Source organism: Aotus nancymaae, unplaced genomic scaffold, assembly GCF_030222135.1.
Source record: "Aotus nancymaae isolate 86718 unplaced genomic scaffold, 86718_ANA_hifiasm-v0.15.2.pri h1tg000051l, whole genome shotgun sequence".
NCBI lineage: Eukaryota > Metazoa > Chordata > Mammalia > Primates > Aotidae > Aotus > Aotus nancymaae.
The window spans coordinates 15,085,707-15,098,636 of NW_026988465.1; the positions used below are offsets into that span (position 1 = coordinate 15,085,707).

General features: G+C 40.4%; 1 protein-coding gene across 10 annotated transcripts in view; it reads left to right on the plus strand.

Moving 5' to 3' along the window:
* RNF144B (ring finger protein 144B) overlaps nucleotides 1-12,930 on the plus strand; it is a 283,693-nt gene that overhangs the window by 107,385 nt on the left and 163,378 nt on the right. For 8 of the 10 annotated variants that reach the window (XM_021665346.2, XM_064363027.1, XM_012476542.3 and 5 more), the window contains one exon: nucleotides 11,123-11,323. In XM_021665346.2, the coding sequence (XP_021521021.1) occupies nucleotides 11,123-11,323 (201 nt within the window). Of the gene's footprint in view, nucleotides 1-77; nucleotides 361-3,240; nucleotides 3,544-11,122; nucleotides 11,324-12,930 lie in introns of those variants that run through there. The other 2 variants (XM_012476539.2, XM_012476541.3) reach the window with 2 other exon arrangements.

Consider the following 12,930-nt stretch of genomic DNA (forward strand, 5'->3'; position numbering starts at 1 on the left):
CCCAGATGGGAAGTAGGAAGTGCGGCGCCTGAGCTTCCTGTATAAATAAACGCGCTGCTGCCGCCGCTGCTGCCGGCGAGCTGTACCCCACGCTCGCGCTGCAGCGTCCCCGGGCATCGCAGCTGCCAGTCAAGTCCAGGAGGCGTTCGGGGCCTCCTCCTCCTCCCGACCCGTAGGTCTGGGAGCGCGAGTCTTGTTGCAGTTTTGTGAAGTGTAAAGCTGTCAGCCGCAGAGCACGGAGGAAAGACGGAGAGAATGAAAGAGCTCCTCCTGCCCCGTGTGCCAGCAGCCCGGACTGGCGGTGAGCGCGCAGGAGGCTACTGAGAAGCCCGGCGCGGAGGAACGCAGGTCTCCTGCCAGGTAGGTTTAGCGAGCTTTTAAAAGGCTACAGGCGTTGCAAGACCGGGATGGTATTGCGGGATTAGGGGGAAAGGACGGGAGACTAACTGTGACACCATGATTTTTTCGATTTTCTGTCTCTAGTGCTCAAACCATACAGAACTGAATTCATTCTGAATGCCTAAACACCTGTTAACTTAAAAAAAAAAGGATGCCTTTGTAAAAGGAAAGTAGTTTCATTTCTAATAAAGCAGCTTCTATAATAGAATGTATTGTAGAATCCCAGATTAGACCAGACCTCTCCCTAGGTCTTAAGGGAGACCAAAAGTTGTCATAATCTCGGGTTATGCATTATAGTGCTTATTTTATCAGGTAATTGCTGATGAAACAGACTGAAACTCTGATTCTATAAGAGCCATTCTCAAATTTAAGTTAAAATGAAACTGATGGCCGGTTCTACAGGGAAAAGGTATCTTTTGCTTATTCTTTCTAGAACACCTTTTATTTTTCTTGTGAGTTTCAAGGATCCTGGTCTAAGTCTACTGCTCATGTATATATACTCTTCACATTCAGATTTCCCAGAAATTAATTCCTTTCTCTGGGAAATGTTCTTTCTTCATGTTCTCATAACAGACTGTCGGTTTCTTACTGCTTTCTGCCACATGTATCTTATCAAAACATTAGCTCTGAGTTCTTAATAGGACTATCTCTGCTCTTCTGATTTGGCATTTCTGGACGTTTATTTGAACATTGAGAGGTATGAATTAAATGACAATGCATCTAACATTTCTGAAGAAGCAGATTAGGGGGTGTCTGTGCCCAGAAACAAAATAAATGAACTTTGGGATGACTCAGTTTTTAGGGTGTGGGTAAGAGGCGAAAGAAACCTAGCCAGTCCCGAATTGCTGGCTAATTAGAGTATCTGGCTGCTAGAGCTTTCACTGAAATGAGCCTCCTGGTCCCTTTCACGTGTAATCCCTCAGTGAGTCTCTCCTCCTTGGTTTATCTTTCCTTCACAACCCGGGTCCTTTTCATGGGTAACAGTGCCTTAAATATTTCTAAAACTATCTTGAGGGGGAGAAAAACCTAGAGCAGATCCTCAAGGCCACTTGTAGACCAAGGTCACGGTTTCACACAACCCCTGCTCTGCCCTTGCACAACTTTGACTGGCATTTTTATTTTATTTTTGTAGTGGGCATGAACTTAGAAAAGTGGAAAAGGGAAAAACCTCTGTTTCAAAAGTAGTCTCTGACTAATTAATGGTCTTGATGATGTTAAAAAAAAGGTAAATATGTATAGTGAACGCGAACAAGATGTTGAGTAGAATTGGGTTGCTTGGCTTTTGATTTAAAACAAACAAAACTCAACCAAAAAAAAAAAACCCCAAAACCCCAAACCAATCACCCTAGATAACTTGCTCCTACACTACTGTGCTGGAAGTAAGGCTTGAGTGTGGTCAAATCCTGTCCATTTACCCAGAGTTTTACAAATATTTACAGTCTTCCATGCCAAATATCTTTGTGCTGAGCCCCAAAGAACATTCTCAGCATTCAAAGGCCCCATTCTCATGAATGGTTTCAGTTCATTGGCAATTTAAAGGCATTCAGGCTTCCAAACTAGGTCAGCTTAAGACATGTCTTTTTAAAATAATCAGTTTTGGGGTCTCAAATTATGAACCAGGTTTTTGGAGCCAAACTCTACAGCAGAGAGAAAAGTATGCACTCTCTGGAAAGAAAAAGCTTACTTTATGTACGTGGTATGACCATTTAACTTCCTGAAAAACATCTTTCTCTTCAGTAATAGGAACATTTTTAATTTGAGGAATTCTAGAATTCAGTACTTAAAATTTCCTTCTTGAAAAGTCATTTCAATATTTTAGACATTTAGAAACATTTACGTGTATGTCAGAATCCTTTCTCCAAAGTGTTTCTGCTAATCCTGGCTTCTGTGTCTCCCCTGGCCTTGACTTTATGACATTACTTTCTTGGTGAGGGAAGTTCTTAGTGTTTGAAATCTCCAGTTGAGATAGAGGTCAGGAATCATGCTGAACCCAGATGTTAGTGAAGGAACAAAGTCCGAGCGGTTTTGGGACTAAGCCTACTTTGTGCAACTGATTATTTTGGATGTGGGAAAAGGGCCGAGCTGCCAGACAATTCATGCTTTTCACTTGGGCTTTGGGGAATAGGTATCTGTAGCCATTGCTCCTAAATACTGAAACATTTCTTTCAGGGGTGCCTACCTTAATTTACAGACGCTCCTTACCTACTACAAATTGTCAATATTTCCAGCTTGTGAATTTCTGGAAGTGAATACAGATGAGAACCAGGCCTTTAATATTTTCTCTCCTCCTTGTACAATCAGAAAAATTAACCACTCTATTACTGAGTGACTACGATTTGCTAGGTGCTATGTTAGATGCTAGGATATAAAGATGGCTAAGGGGTGGTTTCTGTCCTGAAGAAATTCTCATAAGCTCGAAAGTGACTTGGGACTAGAGTGATGGTTCTTAATTCATGTTGCTTTGCCAGATTATAAAAAGTATTTTGATGTTTGTCATCTCAATCATCTTAATATTTTTGGTACTGTTACCTTGAGCATTTGACCATTAAGTAACTGAAGAGGTATGTGATACCTAAGTTAATTTATATAAATATTGTAATTTACGTTTTTTACCTTTAGGTGTATGTGGGAGGTCTTGGACTAAAGTTTTAGTTTTATTAACTTTGGCATTTGCTATTTACCTAGTCAGTGAGTACTTTGGAACCTAATGCATCATACCATAGTGGTTATTAAAAAATGGATAACTATATATTAAATAGAGTAAAAATGACCAGTGGTTCTACAACATGGAATGAGGAGCTTCTCATCTATGATCAGATCTCTATCTTGAATTTAAAACACAACAATCTAAGTGAAATACACTTTTCATATTCATAGCTGGAGATACTTCTGATCACATGGCTTGTAGTATTTATTAGGAGCATGCTTTGAAAGCCATGTCCTATTGTTTTTTAATTCTTTTGAAGTCATGAGTTTGAGTCCCAGCCCTTCATCAACTTGTTCTTTGTTTTTCTTGGGAAGACAGAAAAAGACAACCCATTTCTCTCCATTGGACTTGCGGCTGAAGCCATAAACGCACACATTCTCCTGCATATGATGATATGAAATCCTCTGTTGGCAAACTCCTCAACTAGTTGACCCTTAGTAAGTAGGAGCTGGGTTTAATCACCTTTACATCTCTAGCACCTAATGTGTAGAATTTGTTGTTTGTGTGTTGACTTTGTTTCCTTCATGATAAATTCCTGTTATAGGAAATTAATTGGCAAAGACATACAAAGATTTACAGCTGCACTTTGCTTAGGTGGGATGAAGATTCCTCTTCCAAATGGGTTTCCAATTGTCTCTAATTAAAATTTCTACATGAAACTTTTTTTTTTTTTTGGAGACGGAGTTTCACTCTTGTTACCCAGGCTGGAGTGCAATGGATGGCGCGATCTCGGCTCACCGCAACCTCCGCCTCCTGGGTTCAGGCAATTCTCCAGCCTCAGCTTCCTGAGTAGCTGGGATTACAGGCATGCGCCACCATGCCCAGCTAATTTTTTGTATTTTTAGTAGAGACGGGGTTTCACTGTGTTGACCAGGATGGTCTCGATCTCTTGACCTCGTGATCCACCCGTCTCGGCCTCCCAAAGTGCTGGGATTACAGGCGTGAGCCACCGCCCCCGACCCTACATGAAACTTTTAACTTTCACAGGAGGGGGTAATATTGGCACATGCTTTTATTCATTTGAAAAAAAATTTTTGATTTGGATATTTGTGCTTTAGCCGGTCTGGTTTCCTGGTAACGACCTGACCCGAGAAATCCACCTGGCTCTTGCTCTATAAGGCTGTTTGAAATACCACTTCTCCTTGATCGGTTAATTACATCATTGTCTGACCTGCCTTTAAGTGGCATTCCTTCCTGCTTCTGAGCTTTGTTGTTATGCCAGGCAGAGGGAAGAAAATTATTTTGCAGGGCTGTGTGAATAATTGTGGGAGGCCGGGAACCACTGATTAAAACAGGAGTGGGCAAGGCGCAGGGGTGATATTGAAGAGGCAGCTACCATGATGAATGCAAAATTGCCATGCCAAAAATATCATTGAGCTATTATTCTCGTATTCACTCCTACCTTCTTTGATAAGTTTATATTGTTAGGAAAACTGGGAATGGATTTCCACCTCTTGGGCCTTACCCTGTAGCATAATGAGAGCATGGAAAGAAGGCAAGAAGAAAGAAATGTGCTTTTAAGAAAAGGAGCAGCATTTTGCAGATGTTAAAACTAGATGTGCCAGATATTCTCTCCTCTGTAGGATTTGGAGTTAGCGTACCACAATGCATGTATATTGTTGACAGTGCTGGCATATCAGCACCAGTATACATTTTGCAGGAAAAAATATTAGATCTCACTAAATTAGTTGTAATGGACTTTTTCCATAACCTAATTTCAAACAGCAAAGAGACTGTTCAGAAAACAGTTCTTGCTGATACTTTAAGATGCTTCTCCTTCCTGATGAAGTGCCTGCTTTTTTTTACCCACAAAAAAGGTTAATAGGGATATATTTGCATATCAGCTCCATTTTTAGAAGGTAAGAGTCTCCAAGTTACAAAGTTGTGATCTCATTGCTATCCTAGAAACTGTTGAGATGACGATGTTAAAACTAAGGAATTGTAGACTAAAGTGCTTTTTGAGCACTTTAAGCCATGAAGCAGAAGATAGAAAACAGAAGTCCTCTTCCCAACCACAGGAGGCACAGTGATAAACAGTGTTTTTATAACACTGCTACCTCACAGAGCCTGAATAGGTGAATATTTACTTCCTCACGTCTAAGACCTAAATATTTCCTGGTTTTGCTTGTGTTGGAGAATATTTTCTAATCTCTTTTATTTTTTCAAGTAATGACAACATATCTCATGTGCGATACCATGTATGTACTCATTGGCTTTAAGCATTATTCTTTTAAACAGTAATTAATAGATATACAATATATTTCATTAATTGCATTTCCCTGACTACGAGTGGGGCAGCCTGTGTTTCTATTAGTTCATGTCCTCTTAGGGGATGCACTGGAACTGTTTTTCTGATTGGAAGGATGTATGCTGGTTCATCTTGTCCTTGAATGACCTTGAAGGTGTAAGCAGAGGGTAGAGCTACAACACTGGCCACAAAGGAGGTCTACCATTAGCCCTTGCCTCCTTCATTGTTCTTGCTACTGCTGCCAGCCAGCTGGTCACCTGCCATTGTATTTAGATTGTCCTTAGGGTGGAATGTCAGCTAATTGCTGATAATGGTCAGCACTTTACTAGACTCAGTTAGTACCATTTGGGTCACTAATAGTTTCTGTTAGGAACATGAACCAGTAGCTAACTAAACCACTCTATTGGGCAGAAGTACCAAGATCAACATAATGCTGATTTTCAGATTGTGTTGAGTGGGAACTGTTTGCCTGGTGTGTTCTTAGCTGGTATTGGGAGAGCTTTCCTAACAAGGCAAGGATGCGACTTTAGATGGCTGCTCTTTTTTCTGCTTTATTAGAATATTAGCTTCTGGAGAATGTATCTGCATTATACAAGGCAATCCTTCAGCCTTTCTTCGTCACCACCTGCCCTTCCCAAAAACTTTCTTCTTTGCTACCTCCCTCCCATATTGATGCATTCATATCTGTTATTGCAGCTACTTCACAGTGATGACTCCATGTCTCGCAAGGGCTTATAAACACATTAGACTATTCATATGTCTCCTCTTCTATTTTGTTCCGTGTTCTTGAGTAACTCCTAGACTATCATAGCGTAGCTTGGAATTAAGACCTCAGTGCAGATCAACTGGACTTTTATTTACATTAATATCCTGTGACATCAGTAACATCCAGTTGATTCATTTTAGTAGCATTCTATTTCTTAGTCTCTTTAGTTGTGCTTTAGCAATTTCTCCAAATTTTAAAGTTTCTGCATAATGATGTAAAAATTCCAAAATAATTAGGAATGAGTGTCCTAATAATAATTAGGATAAGTATTCTAATAAAACATTATCCTTTCCAATTACACTGTCTTTTTGGGCAAGGGAATAACTGTTGATTTTGGATAGTCAAACAGACATAAATTACATTGGTTAAAAATGCTTTGAACGGCCAAGCACAGTGGGTCATGCCTGTAATCCTAGCACTTTGGGAGGCTGAGGCAGGTGGATCATGAGGTCAGGAGTTTGAGACCAGCCTGATCAATATAGTGAAACCCTGTCTTTACTAAAAATACAAAAATTAGCCACATGTGGTGGCACGCGCCTATAGTCCCAGCTACTCAGGAGGCTGAGGCAGAAGAATTGCTGGAACTCGGGAGGTGAAGGTTGCAGTGAGCCGAGATTGCACCACTGCAATTCCAGCCTGGGCAACAGAGCATGACTCTGTCAAAATAAAACAAAACAAAACAGAAGAGAAGAAAACAAAAACACAACTTTGAATGGCCAGGTGTGGTGGTTCATGCCTGTAATCTCAGCACTTTGGGAGGCTGAAGTAGGCAGATCACATGAAGTCAGGAGCTCAAGACCACCCTGGCCAACATAGTGAAACCCTATCTCTACTAAAAACACAAAAATTAACCGGGCGTGGTGGTGGGCACCTGAAATCGCAGCTACTTGGAAGGCTGAAGCAGGGGAATCACTTGAACCCGGGAGGAGGAGATTGCAGTGAGCTGAGATCACATCACTTCACTCCAGCATGGGTGACAGATCGAGACTCCATCCCCCTTGCCAAAAAAAAGAAAGAAAAAAAAATACTTTGAATGTTGGCTCTCCTATCGTTTGCATTTTTGGAGCAGATTGAGATTGCTTTTTCAGACCATCAGCAGAATATGAACATTCCTTATACATCCCTTGCTGAAGTATTTCTTTCTTTGGCAATTCTAATGAAAACACATGAGGGAAAAGGTGACTGTTCTTTCCTATCAGATAGTACTTGCTTCTCATACAATGAACACTTTATAGTAGGAGAGACACGTAAAGCAGGTAGAGCTGCTGGTTCTTCTTTCCTGGTAATTTAGTGCAAACTCAGATGCTTTAGCGTGGCTTTCCTTCCTTACGTGGCCCAGCCAATCTGTCTTGTTCTATTATTAGGTATATGTAAGCAAGTGATACCTGCTACCAACCTTAGAATGCCTAAACCTGAAAGGCAGTTGTCAGATTTCTCTTTTTTTTTTTTTGAAAATATATGTTATATTCTTGTTGCCCAGGCTGGAGTGTAGTGGCCCGATCTCAGCTCACCGCAACCTTTGCCTCCCTGGTTCAAGGGATTCTCCTGCCTCGGCCTCCTGAGTTGCTGGGATTACAGGCACCCACTACCATACCCAGCTAATTTTTTGTATTTTTAGTAGAGGTGGGGTTTCATTATGTTGGCCAGGCTGGTCTTGAACTCCTGACCTCAGGCAAGCCATCCGCCTTGGCTTCCCAAAGTGTTGGGATTACAGGCGTGAGCCACCACACCTGGCCCAGATTTCTCTTCTGTCCAAGGTGTCCCTTGCATTCTCTGCCAAAATTCTTTTCCCAAGGAGTTCTTGAAACTCAGTGAGAGGCACAGTCACATCTGTAATCACTGTAAAAGTCATGATAATTGTTACCTTTTAAAATCAAGTGGTAGGGTGGGTAATTCAAGTCACTTTCTTATTTCTGATAGAAATGTGAGGTATGAGGCTGAACAAGTTGAACAACCCAGTAAGAGTGAGTTAGCATCTCTCTGGATTAAAGACTTTTCTTGAAATCTGGAGGGGAGTAGGTATGAATTGCCTGTGCCCCTATGAAGTTGTGGCCCATGGGAGGGGCAGGAGGAGCTGGGAGTGTGTTATCAAATATTCTGAGCTTCAAGAGGCTCTACTATTGGGGGTTTCATGTTATGAAGACCAGAGAATCTTAAAATGACACAAAGGAAGAATGCAAGGAAACCTTGGAGCCATTGACAGGCATCTCAAGTGTGGGGCAATTCATTAGAGGCTTTCGGGAGTCTCCTATTAACTGCTTAGAGAGCTCATTTTGCAATGAATCAATGGCGAAATGATTTCTTGTTTGATACTCTTTTTTTTTTTTAATAAAGTGCTCACTGCATGTCATTCACTTTTTAAACATTCATTGTTGGTTTTGCCCAAAGTGAAAAACTAACGGGTTAGTTTTTAATCTATGCGTGGTGCAGGTTTAGGCTTCTGTGATGGTGCCTGGGGGGCTGCTGAGTGGGGAAGGTCAAGGGGGACTGGCTCTGGACACCCACTGTTGGGTGCCAGCACTTGTCTACCTGAATCTGTTTTATACAGTGGTGGTTTGACTAAGAGTTTTGTTTTTTGGAAAGCTCATGCTTGAAAAATATATGAGAGTCATTGCTTTAGGGAATTGGTGTTGTACACAGAAAAATAAATCACTTTTTGAAGAATCATTTTGGATTGTTCACATCTCAGAGAGGTGAAATATGTAACTTTTTTCCTCTGTCACTGAGTCACAAGTCCTGCCTGTTTGGAATGTTTGAAATTTTTTAAACAAAATGCATCTCTGCTATGTGAAGGCTTTTCTATCATGAAAATATTTTTACATATAACATATATTTTTTATAATTTTGACTTCATAGCCTATAGGCATGTAACGCCTTAGTTTTAAGGAGTACAAACTTGTGTACTGTTTATGGTAAGAGACAATTATGCTTCACATGGCCTTGATTGCCACAGTTTCTAGTTCTACCTTCAAAAGAAGACTATTTCTAAGAAATATCTGATTATAGGTATTCAAGTATGGATAATAATTGAGGTATTTTACAGATAAAGATTCAGAATAAAAACAATCTAGTGGAAGAACTTGGGTTGTAGTTTTTATTTTTCAGTCTAAAAATACCTTTTCCCATAGTCATGCCATGTGTGGCGTCAAATTTTGCTCCTGTACAACTTTAGGGACCTTAAAGATAGCTGTGGTAATGGACTTGAACTCTCTTTTTCTCTTCCTGTTCCCCTTCCTCCTCCTTTCCCAGCTTCATCTGTCCATATGATATCCATGTAAGGCAGCTCTGGTGTAATAGATCTGGCACTGGGCTTGGTGGCCTCAGAAGGTTGAGGTTTGTATTCTGCTCTGCCATGTACAAGCTCTGAGAACTTTGGCAGATTACCTAACTTCTCAGTACCACAATTAATCTATAAAATGAGGAAAACAATTATTTCATCATCCCAAGCAGAAACTCTGTACCCGTTGAACATGCCAGGTGAGGAGGTGTACCTGTCTCCAACTCCTGTGGTCCCAGGTACTTGGGAGGTGGAGGCGGGAGGGTCATGTGAGCCTAGGAGTTCGAGGCTGCAGTGAGCTATAATTGTGGCACTGCACTCGAGCCTGGGCAACAGAGAGACACCCTGTCTCTAGGGAAAAAAATAACCCACAATCACTCTTCATTTCTCCCTCCCACCAGCCCCTGGTAACCTCTATTCTACTTTTTGTCTCTCAGAATTTGACTACTCTAGGTACCTCATGTAAGTGGAATTATATAATATTTGATTTTCTGTCTGGTCTATTTTAGTTAGCATGATGTCAAGGTTCATCCATGTTGTAACGTGTCAGAATTTTATTTCTTTTTATTCCATTGTATGTATATGCCACATTTTGTTCATTCTTCTGTTTTTTTGGTTTTCATTTTCTTTTTTTTTTGAGATCAAGTTTCATTCTGTCACTGAGGCTGGAGTGCAGTGGCACAATTACGGCTAACTGGAAACCTCTGCCTCTCAGGTTCAAGCGATTCTCCCATCTCAGCCTCTCAAGTAGGTGGGATTACAGACACGTGCCACCATGCCTGGCTAATTTTGTATTTTTAGTAGACATGGGGTTTCACCATGTTGCCCAGGCTGGTCTTGAATTCCTGACCTCAAGTGATCCACCTGCCTTGGTGTCCCACAGTGCTGGGATTACTGGCATGAGCCACCGCGCCCAGCCTCATTCTTCTGTTGATGGACACTTGGGTTGCTTCAACCATTTGGCTATTGTGAATAATGTTGCTATGAGCATGGGTGTACAAATGTCTCTTTGAGATTCTGCTTTCGGTCTTTTGAGCATATACCCAGAAGAGGAATTCCTGGATCATATGTTACCTCTTTAACTTTTTGAGTGACATTCTATTTTTAAGTCCTTTTGAGTCTGTTGAATTGATTGTAGTGATGCAACTCCTAAATGATATGTTTGCTCATAGTGGTATTCCCCTCCTCAGCTTTATTGAGATATAATTGACAAATTATATGTATTTGTGGTATACAGTGTGGCGTTTTGCTATACATACACATTGTGAAATACTTAAATCAAGCTAATGAACATTATCACTTCTCATTTTTTTTTTGTGGTGAGATCATTTAAAATCTACTGTTGGCCATTTTCAAGTATACAATGTATTGTTACTAACCCTAGTCACCATGCTGTATGAGACTCCCCAGAACTTACTCATTTTGTCTAAATGAAACTTTGTAAGCTTGACCAACATCTCATTATTCCCGCCTCACCATAGTGGTCTTTTAATTTCCGTAACTCATATGATGTGAATCAGGACCATGAGGTTAGCTTAAATTTCAGGACTTCAGGGACACCTTGCCAAGGTAGCGCACTCTCTAGCCCGTGGTTCTCAGAAATGCATTCGCTGTAAGTTTAGGGATAACTGAGGGTGAGAATTTGATCAGCTGGCCTCCCGATGTGTTGGCTAAACAAGAGCTTTATCAATCCATATCATATTTTCTGCTTTGAACCTTTTATAGGGATTGAGGAGACTGAAGAAAGTTGAAGACAGGCTGATGGGCTCAGCTGGTAGGCTCCACTATCGCACCATGACGGCTGAAAATTCCACTCCTGGAGACCTGGCTCCAGCCCCCCTCATCACTTGCAAACTCTGTCTGTGTGAGCAGTCTCTGGACAAGATGACCACACTCCAGGAATGCCAGTGCATCTTTTGCACAGCTGTAAGTTTTCCTTGATGCTTTCATTATGAGAAAATACATTGGGAAAAATTATAAAAGTAGGATATATTTCTGCAGTTTATTGAGAAGCCAGACTTTGCTGCAATATGATCCTGCTTTGGAAAGCATTTCATATTTGAATCTATTTCCAAATAGTATCTTAAATGGTTAATCATGGGTTTACCTGTTCTAGGTAAGTATAATGTATGTTTGAAATTTAATTGTTGGTTGAATAGTCTTTCTGTTAAGGTTCAAGGCATGGAACTTATTTTCTATTCTGTAGTTAACTGTAGCTATGGAACAGAATAGAAAAATTTATTTTTTATTCTGTAGTTAAGTACCACCTATAAGAAACTCACCAGGTATTTTGAATGATGGAGAAGTCAGGTAGCAATTTACTTTATGTACTGAATTTTCATTCATGTACTTGTTCATCTTCCACAAAGCACATGGTATAAATTATACTATGTCATAGCTCCTTTTATTCTGTTTTCACAATATGCTGAATGCTTTTTATTCCACTTAATGAGAGCCCTATAGATGTCCAGAAGTGGGCTTACCCCTTTTAGTGTGACACTTGATATCAATACCTGTGGCCTTTACTTCCACTTTTCCTTGAAGGTTGGTTAGTGAAGGTATAAAGATAGAAAATAGAGTTCCTGTAGCGTTCTATGACAGAGAATAGCATTGTTTGTTCATTTAATCAACAGATATCTATTAAGCAGGAACTATGTCCCAGGAATGGTTCTAGGCACCAGGATTTATCAGTTAAGGAAACAAAACCCAGCTATATTTCTTGCTTTTAGGAGCTTATAGTCTATTGAAGAAAGTTATGTAGGAGTTCAGGGCTGAGAGGATGTTGCTGAAATAGGGTGGTCAGAAGTCAGCCTTGCTGAGGAGTGATGTTTGTACTGTTTCTCCTTCCTCTTGTTTGTTTACAGGAAGTAGAGAAATGGCCTTGTCATCTCAGAGCAACTTCAGTTTCATTTGGTCTTGCTTTGTTTCTGAAGGCTGTCCTTCAAAACAATTATTTCTCTGGCTTTCTCAACCTTGCTGCAGACCTTTGCTAATCCTTGAAACAAATGAGTCAGAAGCAACATTTAGTGAAAATTGGGATGCAAATATTTCGCTGAGGGTTACTGCTGTTTAAAAGATTTCAGTTTTTGCTATGACATTTAATAGTGCAGAATTTACGTTTGTGCGTCAACACTGAGCAGATAACACGGGTGAAGGTTGTATTTCATCTTCACAGGGAAGTAACACTGTCTTGTAATTGTTTCAGTAGATTTTAGTTCCTGATTAAAAACAGTATGGCTGCTTCTCATTTCTCTTTCAGCAATTTCAGAGTAGGAGTTAGTACAGTTAGCTTATTTCATCATCTAGATTCACGCTTCCTCATTGTTAGGGAGTGCTCAAAAGCAGGAAGTCAAATACCTTAATATTTTTGGTATCCCTCAATTTTGGAGCTTTTTGCACCATGGAACATTAACTTTCCCTGGCGTCCTCTTACCCTGTTACCTATGAGCTGCCAAAATAGTAAGCGATGTATGATTACATTAGTGTCTGTAAAATTGCAATATGAATCAGACTCAACTGAAATACTGATCTAA